The sequence below is a fragment of the Onychostruthus taczanowskii genome, unplaced genomic scaffold (genome assembly GCF_017590055.1).
Source record: "Onychostruthus taczanowskii isolate IOZ18803 unplaced genomic scaffold, ASM1759005v1 scaffold38, whole genome shotgun sequence".
Taxonomy (NCBI): domain Eukaryota; kingdom Metazoa; phylum Chordata; class Aves; order Passeriformes; family Passeridae; genus Onychostruthus; species Onychostruthus taczanowskii.
Window position 1 is genome coordinate 4,804,282 of NW_024501237.1, and position 17,029 is coordinate 4,821,310.

At 36.5% G+C, this 17,029-nt stretch overlaps 1 protein-coding gene across 1 annotated transcript in view; it reads left to right on the forward strand.

Moving 5' to 3' along the window:
• ARHGAP10 (Rho GTPase activating protein 10) overlaps positions 1-17,029 on the forward strand; it is a 137,930-nt gene that overhangs the window by 81,059 nt on the left and 39,842 nt on the right. The window contains exons 15-18 of the mRNA XM_041412073.1: positions 4,675-4,762; positions 5,955-6,013; positions 8,527-8,632; positions 9,248-9,407. Of these exons, the coding sequence (XP_041268007.1) occupies positions 4,675-4,762; positions 5,955-6,013; positions 8,527-8,632; positions 9,248-9,407 (413 nt within the window). The remainder of the gene's footprint in view (positions 1-4,674; positions 4,763-5,954; positions 6,014-8,526; positions 8,633-9,247; positions 9,408-17,029) is intronic.

A 17,029-nucleotide genomic window follows, 5' to 3' on the forward strand; every position in this document is an offset into this window, starting at 1 on the left:
GATCAGAAAACTCAAAATACCAAAGTCAGGGATGTTTGAAGCTGGTTGCTTCATTGTTTGAAGTTTCCACCTTCCTTTTCCCATGTCTGGAATGTACAAGTGTACACGCCCATGTGTCTGTAGTTAGTCACTGTGCAAAATAAGATAGTTAGTTTAAGCCTACTGTTAAAGAGCTATTTGGTTTAAGAGGAGGGATATGATATCTGTATTAATAATAACTGTGTGTCGAGGCAGGAGACAGATGGAGAAAGGGTTTGGTTTTGTAAACTTAAACATCTTAGGCTCTTTTATACCCAGTTAACTAAAATAATTTGCAGAAATTTTTTTCTCCCTTTTCTTTCTGGAAATTTTGATGCATCTTTGATTCCAGTGACTGGAGTTCTCTTTCCACTCTGCTGTCCTTGGGGGAGGGAAAAAGAGAGAAATATTGGCATCTGGATGAAATCCCTCATCTCTCACCAAAGTAGTAGCCATGACTGCAAAATGTGCCATGTTCCCCCATTTCTTGTCCTGAGCACTGACAGTACATGCAGTCAGACAAGACCACTGGGATTAGTTCATTTTTATGGAGCTTCCAAACCTGTCACTTGACAGCAAAGGTCTGATTCTCAGGGATTCATTGGTATGCAAAGAAGCTTGTTTGCAGTTTGCACCAGGCTCTTCTCCAGAACCATGCATGCTCCATCTGTGCTGATAACACAGTGTTCTTTGGCACTGCAAACTGAAGGAAGCCAGAAAGTGAATTCATTTCATTACCCCAGACATTATGTGAATGACAAAGCGCTTTTATATTATATGCTGCTGTCAGTTCAGTGCCACCTGTAAGACTTTTTCTTTTCCTTGCTTTATTTTTTCAAACAGCCTGTCTCTTCAGAAATGATAAGACATCTTGAGACTTGAGGACCTGCATGTCATATCAATCTGTCATAATGACCTTGCTAAATATTAATTTATGATGTCTTACTTTAATCAATATTAACAGCACCCTGAAGTACTCCATTAGTAAACCTTTAAAGTATTACAGAAAAAAGGCTCTTTTTGGAAATACAAACTGGGATTAATAAAAATGACTGATCTATAACAGATTTTCATATTTGTTTATCTGTGTTGGGGTTAGCCTCAGTAAGCAATAACCATCTTTAGCCATTGACCATGGGAAGAATGACATGCTGTCACTCAGAGAGCCTTGATTAAATGTGTTTGATATCACAAGATGCTTTTCAGTTTTGTTCTTGCTGGCTTAGCTTGGGCTTGCAGGTCTGGCAGGCAGATTTTCCTTGCTGCCATTATTGGTATCCAAATTAAATAGACTCAAGTTGCCAGTGACTCAGTAGCAGCTGGAAGAGTTTACTGGGGATTCCAGCATCTGCTTTTAGTTATTTTTTAAAATCAGGAACATTTTTTGTCATTCCCAAGTTTCATATATTTATTTGACAAAGGAAGAATACAGTGGTGTCAAGATGAGGCAAAATACTGTACAGGAAAAAGTTAGGGTGCAAGCAGGTGCTCTTTTCTGATGATTTGTTGAAAGTGATCCTATCTCTGCTCTTTATCTATCTGTCCTCAGAGGAGAACAAAGAGGGTTCCTTTTTGATATACAGTGGTACAGAGAATTTAAAATGACCGATTAATCTTTAATCCTTTGTCTCTGGACATACTCTTAGATACCCTTTTATATGAAAGATTTTTTGGAATCATAAAAAAACTCATATTAACTTTCTGTATTTTAAAATGTTTGATAAGATTTCAAAGTATTTTAAGCTACCTATCACTGACCATGAAGTTCACAGTTGGAAAGGCCTTGTGTGAAAAAAGTCTTCCAAATGGTAACCAGGGATGTAATTTTTTTTTTTTTTTAATATAGTTTTGTCTCTTTTTTGGATTATTTTCTGTAGAATTTTGGAAAGTAGACTGAGAGTTAAGAGAGTATGAGAATACCAACATATGCTTTTCTAGCACTATGAATGCATAGATTTTCAGATGTAATGCAAAAATCTAGTTGAGCTAAGTCTCTGCAAAATAAGGCTTACCAATCAAATACATAACTCTACTTAGGAAAAAATAGTTAATTTTGCAATTAACTTAATCCATGAAGTTACCTGTAACTGGTATTGTGCTATTTTGCAGCAATGATCTTGTTTAAATTTAAAGAGAGGCATCTGGTGAGGAAAACACTTCCTGCCTTTTAAGGGAAAATGTTAAATTAACCAAATACCTCATTGTAAACAGGGATAGAAAGCTAGAACTTCCAATATGATGGAAATGTGTTACAAGCACTGCAGTGTGAGGTGTTAGGAGTCTCGGTTCTGGAAGTGCATCATGGCCCAGTTCCTGTTTCATCGATGATCGGCGTTACAGCTGTGACGTGGCTCATTCCCTACACGCTGTTACATAGATTTTGTACAAGCCACTGCATGGATCAGCTTTCAGATGGACCATTGCCTGTGACAAGGGATTGCTGAGCACTTGCAGTTTCTGCTGATGAGTTTAGGTTTGATTTCTGATGCTAACTGGTGGGAAAAATACCAGATACTACATGTAGTAGGAAGCTTTTGGGTACTTCTGCCTTCCCAAAACTCGCAGGTTTCAAAACAATGGCATGGAATTCCTTGTTAATTTCTGTACAGTAGATGACAGTACATGTGCACATCTGCAGCAGGCATATTGCATATGAAAGCAGAGAGTCTCCTCCTAACCAACTTAGTGAACTGGACAGTTTTTGTAAACTCTGGCTCCCTTATTGTCAGAAAGATTTGCATAAAATTTAGAGCTGATTTGTCAAAAGCTGTTCCTTAAACATGCACAGTTAGTTTTACAGGCATAAAGTTGCCCTTGAGTGCAGTATGGCTGTTACATGAACAAGAAGCATGAAAAAAGCTAGAGTAATATTTCTTAAAATCTGGTTGAAGTTCCAGTTCTTACTGAAAAGGGATGCTTGAAGTAGAGGGGGAGAATGGAGCAGGAGTAGTGAAATCTATTGGGTGGTATGGCACAGAGAAATGTAAAGCAAATGCCAAAGCAAAAATTAAGAAAATGTCTTCAAATCTTGATGGCTTCTACAGTCAAACCAGGGGTTTGTAGCAGGGTTGTGTTTTTTTTTTTTTTTTTTGGTTTGTTTTTTTTCCAGAGATAATGAAATGTTTCAACAATACTTTCTATTTTTTATTTTAAGAGGCTCGCTTTGGAATTCAGACGCCTGTTGTTTTCCTCCCAAAATTCATCAACAAATTTCAGTGAACAGAGTCATACTTTGAATGTAAAGGAGGTTGATGATTGTGAAGCAGCTATTTAAAAACTGGATATTACATAGTGATTTAGTAACAAAACCCCCATAGATTTTGTACTTTCTGATGTGATGGCAGTTTTTTATTTAATTAATTCAGGAGACAAATTTTCTTCTCGAAAAAGAGAATTTGAACATGGAAACAGCTAGCATGCTAAAGAGAAAAAATAATAAACCTTATATTTGAGACATCCTGAGTATTTTGGGTGGTGGTTGGCTAGTAACAGTTTGCTAGAAAATGTTATCTGACCTGTATTTTAAAATGAGATTTAAATAATTGATATAATGAGGGAGAATATTCAGTTACAGAAATAATTGCTTGGCACAGCTTTTAGAACAAAATTATTTAGTCCCGGTAAAAGGACTGCACTTTAATCAGGGATCCTAATTTGATTTTTTAAATGTGTGTCTGTCGTTTGTCTGACAAGCCAAGTAACAAATGAATTCTGAATTCTATGAATGGGTCCACACGTAATCTGCATCATCCACTGCAGTGACTGATGGAAACACGTAGCAGTAAATAATAACAGGAAAGTCAGCAAACACATAGGGCTAGGCTGGCCGTATACGTGTGCTCTCTTCTTGTGTCAGCTAGCTATGGCTTCCTGTTTTGAGGCCAAAATGGTTTTTTTGATTGCAAGATGTTCCAGTGTTCATGTTGTTTTCAATCTGTCAGAAAGTCTTCAACCTGATGGGTCAATCAGACAAACCTTTTGGTTTGGTCTGTCTTGTTCTGAGGCTCTACCAACTAACTTGGAGAAGGTGGGAGGTCTGTGGTCCTGACAAACGGTCAAGCAAACAAGTATTTCTTGTCCAGTGGCTAAAACTGATCCAGTAAGGCAAACATTCAGCAAAGACTCCTTTTCCTACTTTGGGAGCGCCTCTTAAACATTCTCACTCAATGCAGAGAGTCATGCTGCACTTCAACTGTTCTCATCAACAGTTTACAAGAAAAACAGTGGAAAGAATTTATCATGTTAAATAAGAAAGAAAAGAGTAAAAGATAAATTCTTCTTAGAGGGTCTTTTTTCCCTAAACTGTTTTTGTACATCTTTCTGTGTTTGTGAACATCTCTCTGTTTAATTAGAGGTGTGAAAATTTCAATTGCTATAGAGATTTTTTTACATGAGGGTGGTTTTTAATCCTTCATTAAAGAAAAAAAAATCAGCAGTAAATAGTTTTTAAAACAAAATATGAAAATGGAGTTTATAAAAAGATTTGGATATTTGGTCTTCTTCATATCACTGAATAATAATAAAAAGGACGTTGCTTCTGTGCTCATGTGAGCAAACACATAGTGTTGAAAGTCAATGTGTTGTTGTTCATGTAACTCATACTCATTTAGAATTCCCTTTTTTCATGTTCCTTTTCTCTTACTGGTTATTTTCTAGATTCAAAAACCTGCAATGAAGTTGACCTGGAAAACTCTGTAGATTGGGAAGTGAAGACAATTACTAGTGCTATGAAGCAGTATCTGCGGTAAGGCTGTCTCTTGTTCATTTGGTTTTTTAGACTATAAATTCTTATTTTAGTTCTCCTATGCAGTATGTTAAGCTGCACTAGTTAGTTTTGCTGTGTTTTGGAATAGGAGCTCATTTTGTACAAATACCATGTTTGCTATTTGTTTTGGGGGAAGCAAAATACTTCAGCAACACTAATACTCATGTTCATATGAGACAAGCCCCCAAACACTTTGGTGTTAGACACAGAAGCATTTCACTGATGGTTCAGAAACCTGAAGTGTTACTACACTTGCTGAGAATCATAACTGAAAGTTAGCTAAGATTGTTAAAATTTGTTTCCTTTTTGTGTTTGTGTGGTGGAATGAAAAGGGAGAAGACTGTAAAATTTTTAATATTTTCCTCTTTTCCTTCTGACCCTTGCTCTGATGTTCTGTGTGCAACAGTAGTAATATTTTGAGTGTCAAAATTTTTAAATAAGAATTTAAAATATGTTTGCTATTCAAATGGCTTTGCCAAGTCCTAATAAAGCTATTTTACTAAATTGCCTAAGAACATAAAATGTCACACTTTTGTGCATCTCTTGTAATGTAACATAAACACTGTACTTTTAATCTGCTATTTTTATTAAATATTATTACAACCACTATCAATGAGTGCTGCAGAAATATTGTAAGGATACAATTCTTACATAGTGTAGAAAGGTATTAAAAAAAAAGCATAAGTGTACACGGTAAAGTATTTCTCCCCTACAGTATTTCCCATCTGAGTGTTTACTCAGATATGCAATATTTCATGAGCATCAGTAAAGTCAATATAATAAATGGTTTTAACTCTGGTGGTGGTGGTTGTTGTTAGAACCTTAGTGTCTTTCCAGTAAGGCACTGACTTGTCATTCTTAGCATTTAAAAAATGCTAATAAAGAATGAATTGCACAGTATTTGTGTGCAGTCTTGGTGTTGAAACTGGAAAGGTATCTTATGATGGAGGCATCACTTCATGGAAGGTGAATGGATGCATTTAGTCTTATTTTCCTGATAATACCAAGTTTTCCTTTTGTTCTAGAAACCACTGAATTCAAGGGCCTTTGTAACAATGGTTGCTTCCAGTATGAGGATTATGCTACTGAATGTTAAAAAGGCTTTCTGATTAGAGTAAATGCAGCTAGAAGAAAATACAGTTAAATTTATTATATCATCCTTGTTTTGCAGAAGCCTTCCAGAGCCACTGATGACATACGAGTTGCATGGAGAATTCATCGTTCCTGCCAGTAAATACATGACTGTAGTTCAAATAGAAATCTTTTGTTGTGCTGCTGTGACCTCAGGAGCACTCTGCAAATGCAATTCCAGAAAAATGCTGCATCCCACTAAAAATGCAGGAACAAGAAATAATAAATGATTTAAGAATATGTTTTAATCAGTATTTAGTTCCAGTGTGTGTCACATATAATGTGGCTGCCTAGCACAGTTTCTACTTTTATGGAAAAACTTTTGGATAGCCAGTGTAAACATTTATTCTTATTATCTTAATTGCATAATGATAAGCATCTAGTTAATCTGCGATGGTTTTTTTTTTGCCTTCCATTTATAAAGAGTATGAAGCTTAGCAAAAGAAAGTACATTCGTTTGAGCTCATTTGAGTCCTTAAAGCACAGCTGCCTGACCCTTGTTTTCAGTGCCTTGCTAGTCTGTGTGTAAGGCTGGCTTGAATGTTCCTCAGGTATTAGAAGAAAGGAAAGAGCAGGCCAGATTACACTGTGGCAGTTCAAATACAGACTTAGAGAAGACACAACAGCATTTGTAGCTCAGTTGTATGGTATCTAGTGTACACGGAATTTTTTTGGAAGAGGATAGAGGGAAACTGTGTAAGAAAATTTTTGGCAAAGTATCAAACAGATATTTAGCTGATTTTCTTTCCAGCCTGTAGCACGTCTGGCAAACTGTGGAAAGCAAAATTAAAATAAACTTTGAGACAATTGCTTTATCATCTTCAGATTGCTATAATGACTTTCCAGGACTGCAGAATATGTTTTCTTCTGGTCCTTAATTCAAAATGAGAATTAGCTCAGGAAATTAGTTGCCAAAGCACATGCTAGCAGGCAAGTGCTTAAACAAAATTTGACATCCTTACCTATGTGGTGAGTCTTCACGTTTGTATTGGAAAGTGTTAAAACAATTTCTCTGCTTCTGAAGTTTTGCCAGCAGTTTCCTCACTTTATTTTTCTTTATATTATAGTATTTCAGTGAAGGAATTCAGTTTAAGTTAAGTTTGAGACAGTACAGTGTTCATAAGTAGTAAACAGCTTAGTAAAGGAGTTGGTTCTAGGGAGGGAAATTCAATCAACATTGCAGATCTGAGTTACACTATGCTCAAAAATAGGTAGTCAGTGTTGTTTCTTATGTTGGCTATAAAAAACCAACACTGGAAATAGCATGGAGTATCCTTTTCCCTGAAACTATTGGAGGAGCCAAAATTAAAAGGTTTTCCTTCAATTCTGTTCCCTTTGTGCATATCAGTATAGATTGAAATTATATGAGCTTTGACTGTATCTTGTAATTAAATTGTTTAGCCATTCTTTAATTAGAATTTGTGATTTCACATATACACAAAATAGTCTAACTTTAAAAAAGGCATATTTTTTCTATGAGAATTTTGAGTAGTTCACTAGAAATTAAACATTTTGCCCTTTGGTAGCCTTTTTTCTTGCAGTCTGTGCAGGGGTATTCACTGCAAAAGAATGAAATACAGCCCTAAATCTACAGCAATATGCCAAGAAAAAAAATCTGAAGCAATATGCACTGAAGAATCTGAATAAACTGGTATTTTATAGGAAATACACTTAGCAATCAAAGTTGCCTTAGAGAAAAATGGGACCTGATCAGTGGTCCTCATGTCGAAACTTCTTGCATTCAGAATAAAGTCTAAATTTTTCTCATTCTGCTTTTTCTAGTAAGTATTACTACAGGCAATAGAAATGCTTCCCTTCCTCTCATTATAACCACTACAGAGATGTAATTTTGTGATTTAATGCAACTTGAAGTAGGAAGATGGTTTATTTTCATCTTTTACAGGTTCTTGTTTTCATCTGTGTACAGTGAAACCTGTAGGGGCCAAAATTACTCGATTTGACATGCAACAGACAAAAATAAAAGCTCTTTGCTTCTCTGTATTTATGTACTATACTAGAGATGCCATTGTTATTCAGAACCTTTGTTGTAGTATTCTCTGTAGGTTTTTTGCATGTTTATTCTTCTGTGTCTTCAGAGCTCATTAGGTTTTCTAAGTATTTGGATCAGCATGCAGTTTCCAATGCAAGGTAGCCTAAATGCAGCATCATTAGGTGCACAGTACCAACAAAACTGAGTTCTAATCATGATGACAATCCGTTAATGATGCTAAAGTGGAAAGCAGTGCAGTACCTCTCTGTGGCACCCAGTAACATTGCTGCTCACCTTGCAGTCTATTTCCAAGCACATGAGTCCAATGCAGCAAAACAATAACTGCATCTGTCAGACTTTAAAAATAGATGAACAAAGGCATCCTTCTGCAGGTGGATTGAAAGACAAACTCTCAAAATAAGTAAATAAGTTGATAATTCTACAACAATATTCTTGTGAAAACAAGCACATATGTTCAGTGTTGCTATGTTTGGAGATACATAAGTGGTGAAGTTAAGTGTGTGCAGTATGTTTCCATGCAGGGGTGGGAGAAGGTTTGTGTTTCTGTAGTTCTTATTTTATCTTAATTTTTTTTTGAGATATTTATTTCTGTATCCCGTAGAAAGTGGGAGTCCGGAATCTCGAGTCAATGCTGTTCACTTCTTGGTCCACAAACTCCCAGAAAAGAACAAAGAGATGCTGGAAATTTTGGTGAAACATTTAGCGAAGTGAGTGCTATGACCTGCTTTCCTACCTTGTCAGAATTCTTGTCTTTACCATTCTTTAACTACAAGGGCTTTAGTGAAGTGTGCTAAAGCCCATTTTGATGCTGTCATCCTCAACCCCAGGAACCAAACGTGCAAAAGCAGACAAGACATTTGACTCACGCTATGCATATTTTGGCGGGAAAGGCAGAAATCTAAGACGTTAATGAAGCCATAGAAGTATTTACTTTAGCAGTCCTGCCAGCAGCTGAGGGTTTGATTGAAGTGAGAAAAGGGAACATTATACTTTCTTTTTGCAAATTCTGGCAGAGGAAATAGTGGAGATCTGTTAGCAAATTTAAGTTGGTTTCACACTTGCCCTGGTCCAAGGCTAAGTGCATGTTATGTATTTAAGTTCAGTAAGAGACTGGTTTTGTTTTTAAGTTGTCAGTGTAAGAATGACTTTTCAGTTTACCAGAATTTAGTAAGATTTTATTTGAAGAAACTTTGCACAAAACAAACTTCTAAAACATAGATTAAGAAAATGTAGTGTTTTCATTCGTAGACTGCAGTTTCCAGCAGTAATGGAAATTTTTCATAACCCATTTCCTGTTTCTTCCTCCAATTATTTTCAAAAAGTGTTTCAAAGCATGCCAAGAGGAATCTAATGACTGTGGCAAACCTAGGGGTAGTATTTGGACCAACCTTAATGAGGCCACAGGAGGAAACTGTAGCAGCCATCATGGACCTGAAGTTTCAGAATATTGTCGTTGAAATCCTGATAGAAAATCACGAAAAGGTAAGTTTTGCTATGTTTTCACATTTCTGAGCCTTGTCTGAAACAATCTGCTAGCCTTAACTGGGTTAAGCATGGAATTAGGCATGCCATTAAACTAATAGTTTAATTCTAAAGAATATTCTCTATGCACAGTATGCTTTTGGTTATTTATCCTTGAGAATCTTTCCTGTTCATAGCTGAACTGACATTTCGGAATGCATGTTTTGTGGCAGTGGTAGTGCTTCTGCGTTCATAGTACACCAGTAGATTTGCATTATGATTTTTGCATTTGCTTTTTTCCTGAGCAAAAGTGATACAAAACGAGAAAAGAGAAAGCCTGGGTTCAGTTTCTGGCTCTTCCATCAAGTATTTTGACCAGGGTCTGAATTCATTGTTTTATGTCTTCATTTTATCTCAGAGTTCTCAGTGTAAAAAAGACGACTTTACTGTACTCTAAATTTTGTGTGTAAAAAGCATTATGAGAGAGCCAGGTATTATCACTTCCTTTGTTTTCAGCTGAATGTGTGTTATTTTAAGCCTTTGTATTTGAGGTAGTACTGAAAATAGAAATTGTTGTTGCTGCTGTTACTAAAGTTGTCAGTTACTAGAGTGCCTTGCATGTACAAGGTACTGTCCAGGATATCACTGCATATAATCTGGGATCTCAGATTAAAAATAGTAAGCAAGTAATTTACTTGTCTCCTTTTATAGGTACTCCTTTGGGAGTCCCTTGTGTCTAAGCTGACTTCTGTAACTGGATGTTTAAGGTACTTTGTACTGAGAGATGGACAGCATCTCCCTAATTCTTACTGTCAAAAAAAAAAAAAAGATGATTTGGAAAAATCCCAAGATGTGCTTTTTCCTCTCTCCTTTCTTAAGCATTCAGAGCATTGAAATTGTTATTTCCTTTAAAGGTTAGCAGTGTTGAAATTGGCTATTTAAGTCAAGTGTTATCTACTCTAAATAATATATGTCTCAGGCTTTTCTGGCAATGTAATTATGCTCCCTCCCTGATTGATACAGGCTGGGCAAAGCTGCTGTTGGCATAGCTGTGTCCACATGGTGGGTTTTGTTGGCTTAGTTGACTTAGGGTGTAATGCTGTCCTCACACGCACACTGAGCAGATATGGTATTGTTCTGTTGGAAAAATACTGGACTGCACATGTGGCTCAAGTTCTAAGCAATAAATATTCCAAGAGCTGTAAGCCATGGTATTAATTTTGGATCTTAGAAATGAAAGTAAACCTTGCAGTTGAGCTCATGATTTTAAAGCTTTTGAGGTGACCACACAAACTAAAGGAAGTTGAGAGAGAGCAAGCAGAGCCAGGATGTTTTAATAACGTGTAGAGGTTGAGTTGTGATTATTCAAATAACCACAGATTAGCACCATCCTATTCTTATGCCAGCTCAGTCACATGTCTCTTAAAACTGGACATCAGTTTTACATTTGAAACATTAGTGGCCTTTCTTGCTCCTCTGAAAAAGTGGAGAAGCGAGGAGTGGAAAGTACATCAGTATAATACTGCATCATTTTCCATAATTTTTTGGTTTTATGCCTTCTTTAGAACTAGAAGGGTATAATTTTTTTAAGGGATTTCTGTCATCTTGTTTACAGGCTGCATATGTACATTCAGTTCATGTCTGTGAACCAGTTACAGTGTGTTGGAGAGGGAATGTTTTGCAAAATGCTGAGATTGGAACACTGAAGCTAGACCATACAGCCTGATATGTTGCTTAAATGGCATTAGAATTGCACAATGACTAAGAGTAGGAGGGGATAGAAGAGCATGAGGGAGGGAATTGTTTGGCTTTTGTCAGTTCTAGGCAGGTCTCTGTCAGGCAGAGTGTTTCACAGTGCCCATTTAGAAGGTGAGCTGCACAAGCAGATCTCTGCTTTGAAAGAAAAAGACAAAAATTAGACCCAAGCTGAGATATTTTACTCAGGACCATCAGAACCACCTGCTGTGGAAGCAAGGACAATCCAGAGGATTATAATGTTGCTTTGCTTCTATCCTATGGCTATAGGGGAAGGATAGCCAGATTTTATGTCCTGTATTTTTCCCTTCACTAAAGAAGCATCAAGAAATTCATGTTTGTGTCTCATCATTATGTTTATTTTGCTTTGAAGTAACAAGCTCAGGAGCTGACTGCAGCTGTGCTTGTGCAGTGCCTGGAGCAATCTTGGCCTTTAGGTAATCTTCTAATGACAAGTCTTAGTCAACTTGGCCCCAAAAAAAAGGTTTTGATTTCTCTTCTTTGCCTCCTCCAAATGAGTTTCATGAGTTTCAATTAGTTTTTCTTCTCATGGGCTTAACAGATTGGACATTTTAGTTCTTCTGGTCTTTTCTCTGACTTGTGGTGAGGAAGAAGGGTGGTCCGTGCCACGGCAGCATGAAGAGCATGCACATGTTTATCTTGCTGTTTGTTATAGTGTTTATAGTGTATGTTGTTGGAGTGGATGCCACTATTCAAAGGGCTTGTTTATTTGTCATTTCAAGATGCCTCAGTGGTAATGCGGACCATTTTGGTTTCTCAATTCCCTGAACATTATTTTAAGAAGGAAAAAAAAAAAAAGGCACCAGGATAAAAAAAAGTCTAAGAAATGAAAGAAGATGAGGGAGGAGGTTGGAATAAAAATCTCAGTGGGACTGGAATATTTAAACCAGCGTATGGGGGAGGAAGTAATAGTGAGTACAAATAGCAAGATTATAAAAACAGAAAGAAGATGAAGATTATAGTGGAAGAAAATTAGAAGGATAAAAGTGAGGGGCTAGACCTAGAAGTTCCTTCTGGAGACTGGAAGACCAGAATCTTAGGGAATAGGCTTCATAAAAAATACCTTTTTCTCAAATTAAACAACCTATGCGCAAAATTATCTCAAAGACACTCAAGCTGAAAAACTCAGTATTTCCTATATATATAGGGCAGATAGCTTTTCTCTATCAATCTTTCTATAACGGGGAAAGATATTACATATTTTAGACAAAATGTCTTTGGCTTAGCTTTGATATGTTCAAAATAGTTTTAAGGGGAATTTTTTAAATTAAATACTTCTTTCCCCTACTTTGGGCATTTTCATGATTTCTTTTTTAAACTAGAAAAGGAAGAGAAGAATTTAATACTACTGAGCTCTTAAGCCAACATCATGTAGTAATCCTTGAAAAATCTTGTCTTAAAACCTATTACAGTGCATAATACATGCAATATTTGTGAGACAGAAGGAAGGGAAGCAGGTGAAGTCAGTTTGCTTTAGAGCATGAAGCAGCACAGTCTCCCCTTGGCAATCCAGCAGTTCTGTTGCAGGTAAATGCTTTAGGATGGAATGCCCCGCCACCACATAAACGTAAGATTATTTTTTGGCAACAGATCAGATCTTTTGAAGGGACACATGAGAGTTAATGAAGAGGGTTTGTTTCAACTTTCCAGTTGCTTTGTCTTTGACTGCAAAGGGGAACCAAGAAGCAATGCAGTGTAATTCTGGTGGTTCGCTGTGGTGCAGCAATTTGAAACCTCCACAAGCTGAATGTTTCTCAAGTCAACAAACGTTAGACTTGGAGGGGGGGAAAAATGACATTAAAATATCTCCATTTGCACAGAGTTTGTGGTAAAAACACGTGAGGGTATTCGGGAGGCTATTCAGCACGTGCTAAACCTGAAGCATGTAACTAATCAGAAGTGTCACTGAAACTGTTCCTGAACTTAATTCTAATTACATGCGTTGATCATTGGCTGAGTCTCAAGCAGAAAGGGCAACAGACACAACAAAGAAGTTCTAGTAGGAGTCAGAGCAGCTCTTTTGTTCCACTGTAGTGTGAGCAAACTCTTTAAATCCTTTCTCTGCCCTGTAGATAACATAAAGCCTTTCCATGTGAGACACGCACATGTGGTGGTAAATTCACTACAAATATTTTTTTTTGTTTAAAAGACTCCAGTTTTCTAAATGTGGTCTATGTATATAGTAAGAAGATTGAATATCAAATCTCTACTCACGTTTGTGACTGGAGTTGATGATATTAGAAGCAGTCTGGATCAATACCTGGATTGATATGCTGCTAGACTGGTCCAAAAGAAGCAAAACATGCACTGTGAGAAATCATATTATATTAAAAAAAGAAAATCAAAACAAAAGCCATGATCTCAGGAGTGGAAGAGACCTGCTGAGATGCTGCACTACAAATACATGGCACATAGAAATAGTATATAGATTTCTGACTTCCTGATTTGCCTAGTTTATTTCGAGTTAATTTGAGGGAACCTCCCTCTACTTCATACAAAATTTCAAAGTGATAGAGATCTCATCTTGTGCTGCCCACAAGCAATGTTCCTAAGTAAGTAAAGAGAAAGGATGATAAAGCAGTGCAATTCAAGTGGCTAATACTTGCTTCAGTCTTGATGGTCAGGGTGCTGTGCTTGCATGTATGGAGGAGAAAGCAAGGGAGAAGTCCTGTCTCCTTTGGAGACAGCCAAAATAGATGTTCTTAAATCTTGTTAGTAAAAGAAAATATTCTGTAAAATATTGCAAGGGACATGAAGAGGGGAAAAGTTGTTGCACTTCTGAAAAGTTTAAAAAGTAAATTCTTATGCAGAAACTGTGTGACATAATGTTTTGCATGTACTCTCTGGAATTCTAGTAAGCTTTTGTCTTACCAGAAGGGCTAGTGTATTTCAAACCATTAACCATTTTTGTATTAAAAATGCATGGCAGTCAGCTGATAATACTTTTATTTCCAATATTTTCAAGAGCATGCTTCTTGCGCTAATAAAGCATCAATATTTTGTTTAGACATACAATAGAACAGCATGTTCTTCATCTCCAAAGAGCCTATAGTCATAATGCAAGGTAAAAAATCTATTTTAACAAAAACAATGAGCAGAAAATAATTGAAAAAGCAATGATGGTATAACTCCTTGTAATGGCAACAAGGATATCTGTGAAAAAGAAAATGCTGGTGAGGCTGCAGTGTTGGCTGTGGTTGGAACCGTGTAATTTGCAATAATCTTGAAGATCTTGTCATGTCATTGTAATGCTTTGCTTGGTGACAGTGTGGTAGGGAGTAAAATGTGGGTTTTTATACTCTATCTGTTCATAAAATCTGCAGTAAAATAGATGTGTGTATATATATATATGTATATATGGTGTTTTTGTGTGTATATGCACATGTGTATATGTTTTTACATATATATATTTGTTACGTATGAAGGGGAGTTACCTGCGCTATGTTTGGCCATAGTTGTTGTTTTTGCTGAGTCTTAGGTTTCCAAGTGCCATCTTTCATCTTCTTAGGACTTCTCACACTCTTGGTAAAAGAAAATACATGCAAACATTCTCCTTCTGCATAATTTTCCTTTGAGAAGTGTGTAATGTTTTAGAAATCAAGGTAATTAGATGGACTATTCAATCTTTTAATTTTAAGGCATTTCTCTGCTATTTTAAGTAGTTCCTATATCTAAACAAGATACACATAGCTATTATGTGTAACAGGGAAAGATAACCTTTTAGAATACTCTCCTTGGTGTGAATTAGAGTAGGTGAGCACAGAAGAGAAGGTGAACCTGCTGTTCCTGCTGGTGCAGTGGACAAATGTGGAGGTATTCCCAGCCTGGTATGTGGTTAACTCTCTCATTTCTCTCGATGGCTAAAATGGATTGGTTGATAGAGTGAATGGGCTGCATCAGGAGCATTCTTCTCATGAATTGTTAAAAGGTGGAGCGCGATGTGATACGGTGGAAGCTGCAGTCTTTGTATCAGGAGTGCTGCTTTTAGAAAGGCTGACTCAACAAACTCATAATTCACCAGCGATCAAAGGACATGCGTTTTTAACCTTGATATGGTTTTCCTTTTTGTTTTCCCCCCGCCTTTGCAGCTGTCCTCTGGATTGTAATGTTGTGTTTGCAGGCTTTTTAGGTTCTTCCTTACATCCCAAAATTTGAACTACACAGTTCAAGGCAGTCAGGGCAGATGAGTGACTTATTAGAGTCTACTGATACATCAGGTCTGTCTGAAACTTCCTGGGGTTCTTTGGTCATTCTTGTAGTTTGCAGATTGTCCAGATCTATAGTTGTTTTTGTATAAGAACAGGAGATAACAGATAGTCCATTCAGAAGGAGATTGAGACTCAGCATGTCCACAAATCCCTATAAGCAATGTTTCATTAGTTAGGGGTGGTCTGACTGTCAGGCAGATGGGCTCAGCAAATAATGTCTTTGCAATGAACAAAAGGCTGTCTTGGATGGATTCAATTTTAATTTATTTATTTAGAGATCTTTGTGGTTTGGCTCACAGCCAAGGATGATTCCTGTTTCTTGTTTTGATTTATACCTGGTTACTTTCCAGTTGCACTGTAATTCAACAGTGTGTGCCAGGCAGCATCAAGAGCATTATTGATGGTCTCTGGTTGGTGGCCCTCTAGGGACTGAGCCACAGGTAGTTTTCAGCTTGACATCTGAAATTCATACCCCCCACCCCCAATATAATGCTTGTGAATAATCTATAAAGGTATTTTGTGGTTTGTAGCGGAATTCAAGCCTCCAAATCCAAAACCTCAGAAAACCTGCATCTTGTGCAATCTCACAGAAAGCAGTGCACAGTAAATGACGTTTTACAGTATATAAGTGTTAAACTGCAAAAGACAGGATAACTAATTTGAGACAGGCACACCTGTATTGGAGTGGACGTGATGGTAATATTTGGGAGGTAAGTTATTTAAGAATTTTGATGAAGTTGTTGATAATTTTTCTTGGAGAATTTTGCAAACTTTAAAAAATATTGAATTTTAGAAATAATCAACTTTAATCACATTTTGCACACTGAACACATATTCTGTTTGGATATCAAGAATTCCTAATGCATGTAGTTTTTATTTATTGAACTGTGTTTGTGAACAAGAAAAAGAAATAGATATTTTGACTAAAACCAGGAATGTAACATGTTGATCTAACATTGTCCACAGTAAAGTGAAAATATGAACCAGTAAGAAACTACAATAACAAAGGATTTTTTAAAAAATATTTCAGTACTCTGGAAGTTTTATAAAATTGTTTGAATTGGTGCAGAAATCAGTTTTGAAATAAAACTTTTGTCCATGCGCTGTAGAAGTTGATATTTTGTAACTTCTATTATGAGTAAACTTTTAATAACTCCAATTAGCTTCTGTAATCCCTTCAAATAGGGAATAAAAACCCTAGAACTTTTCATGTTATTGAATATGGGTTTTACTGTTAAAAAATGGATTACAATTAGTGTGCAATTAGTGGTTAGTGGTTATAATTAGTGGCTGAGCTATTGTAGTAGTGTTTTAGGATGCTTATTTTCACCTTGCAATTTCTGAAATGCTTATATCTACAGTAAAATTGTAATTTGACGTTAAAGACATCATTGCTTTGGTTTCAGAAAATGGCAAAAAACAGGGTATGACCACTGTCTTCATTATCCTAAGAGGAAAAAAATGTTGAAAATTAATCTGAGTAAGGCACACTGTGAACCACAAAGGCAGTTGGCATTTTTTTTAGTGTTTTGTCTGTAATATAAATATATGATTTTTGGTTTTGTGCAGGTTGCTTAGTTTAACCTGAATTGGGCTTGCCTTACATTGAAAAGAAGCTAAGTCAAGGAAAGACCATGGTGATAAGCTCCTCTTGCACTA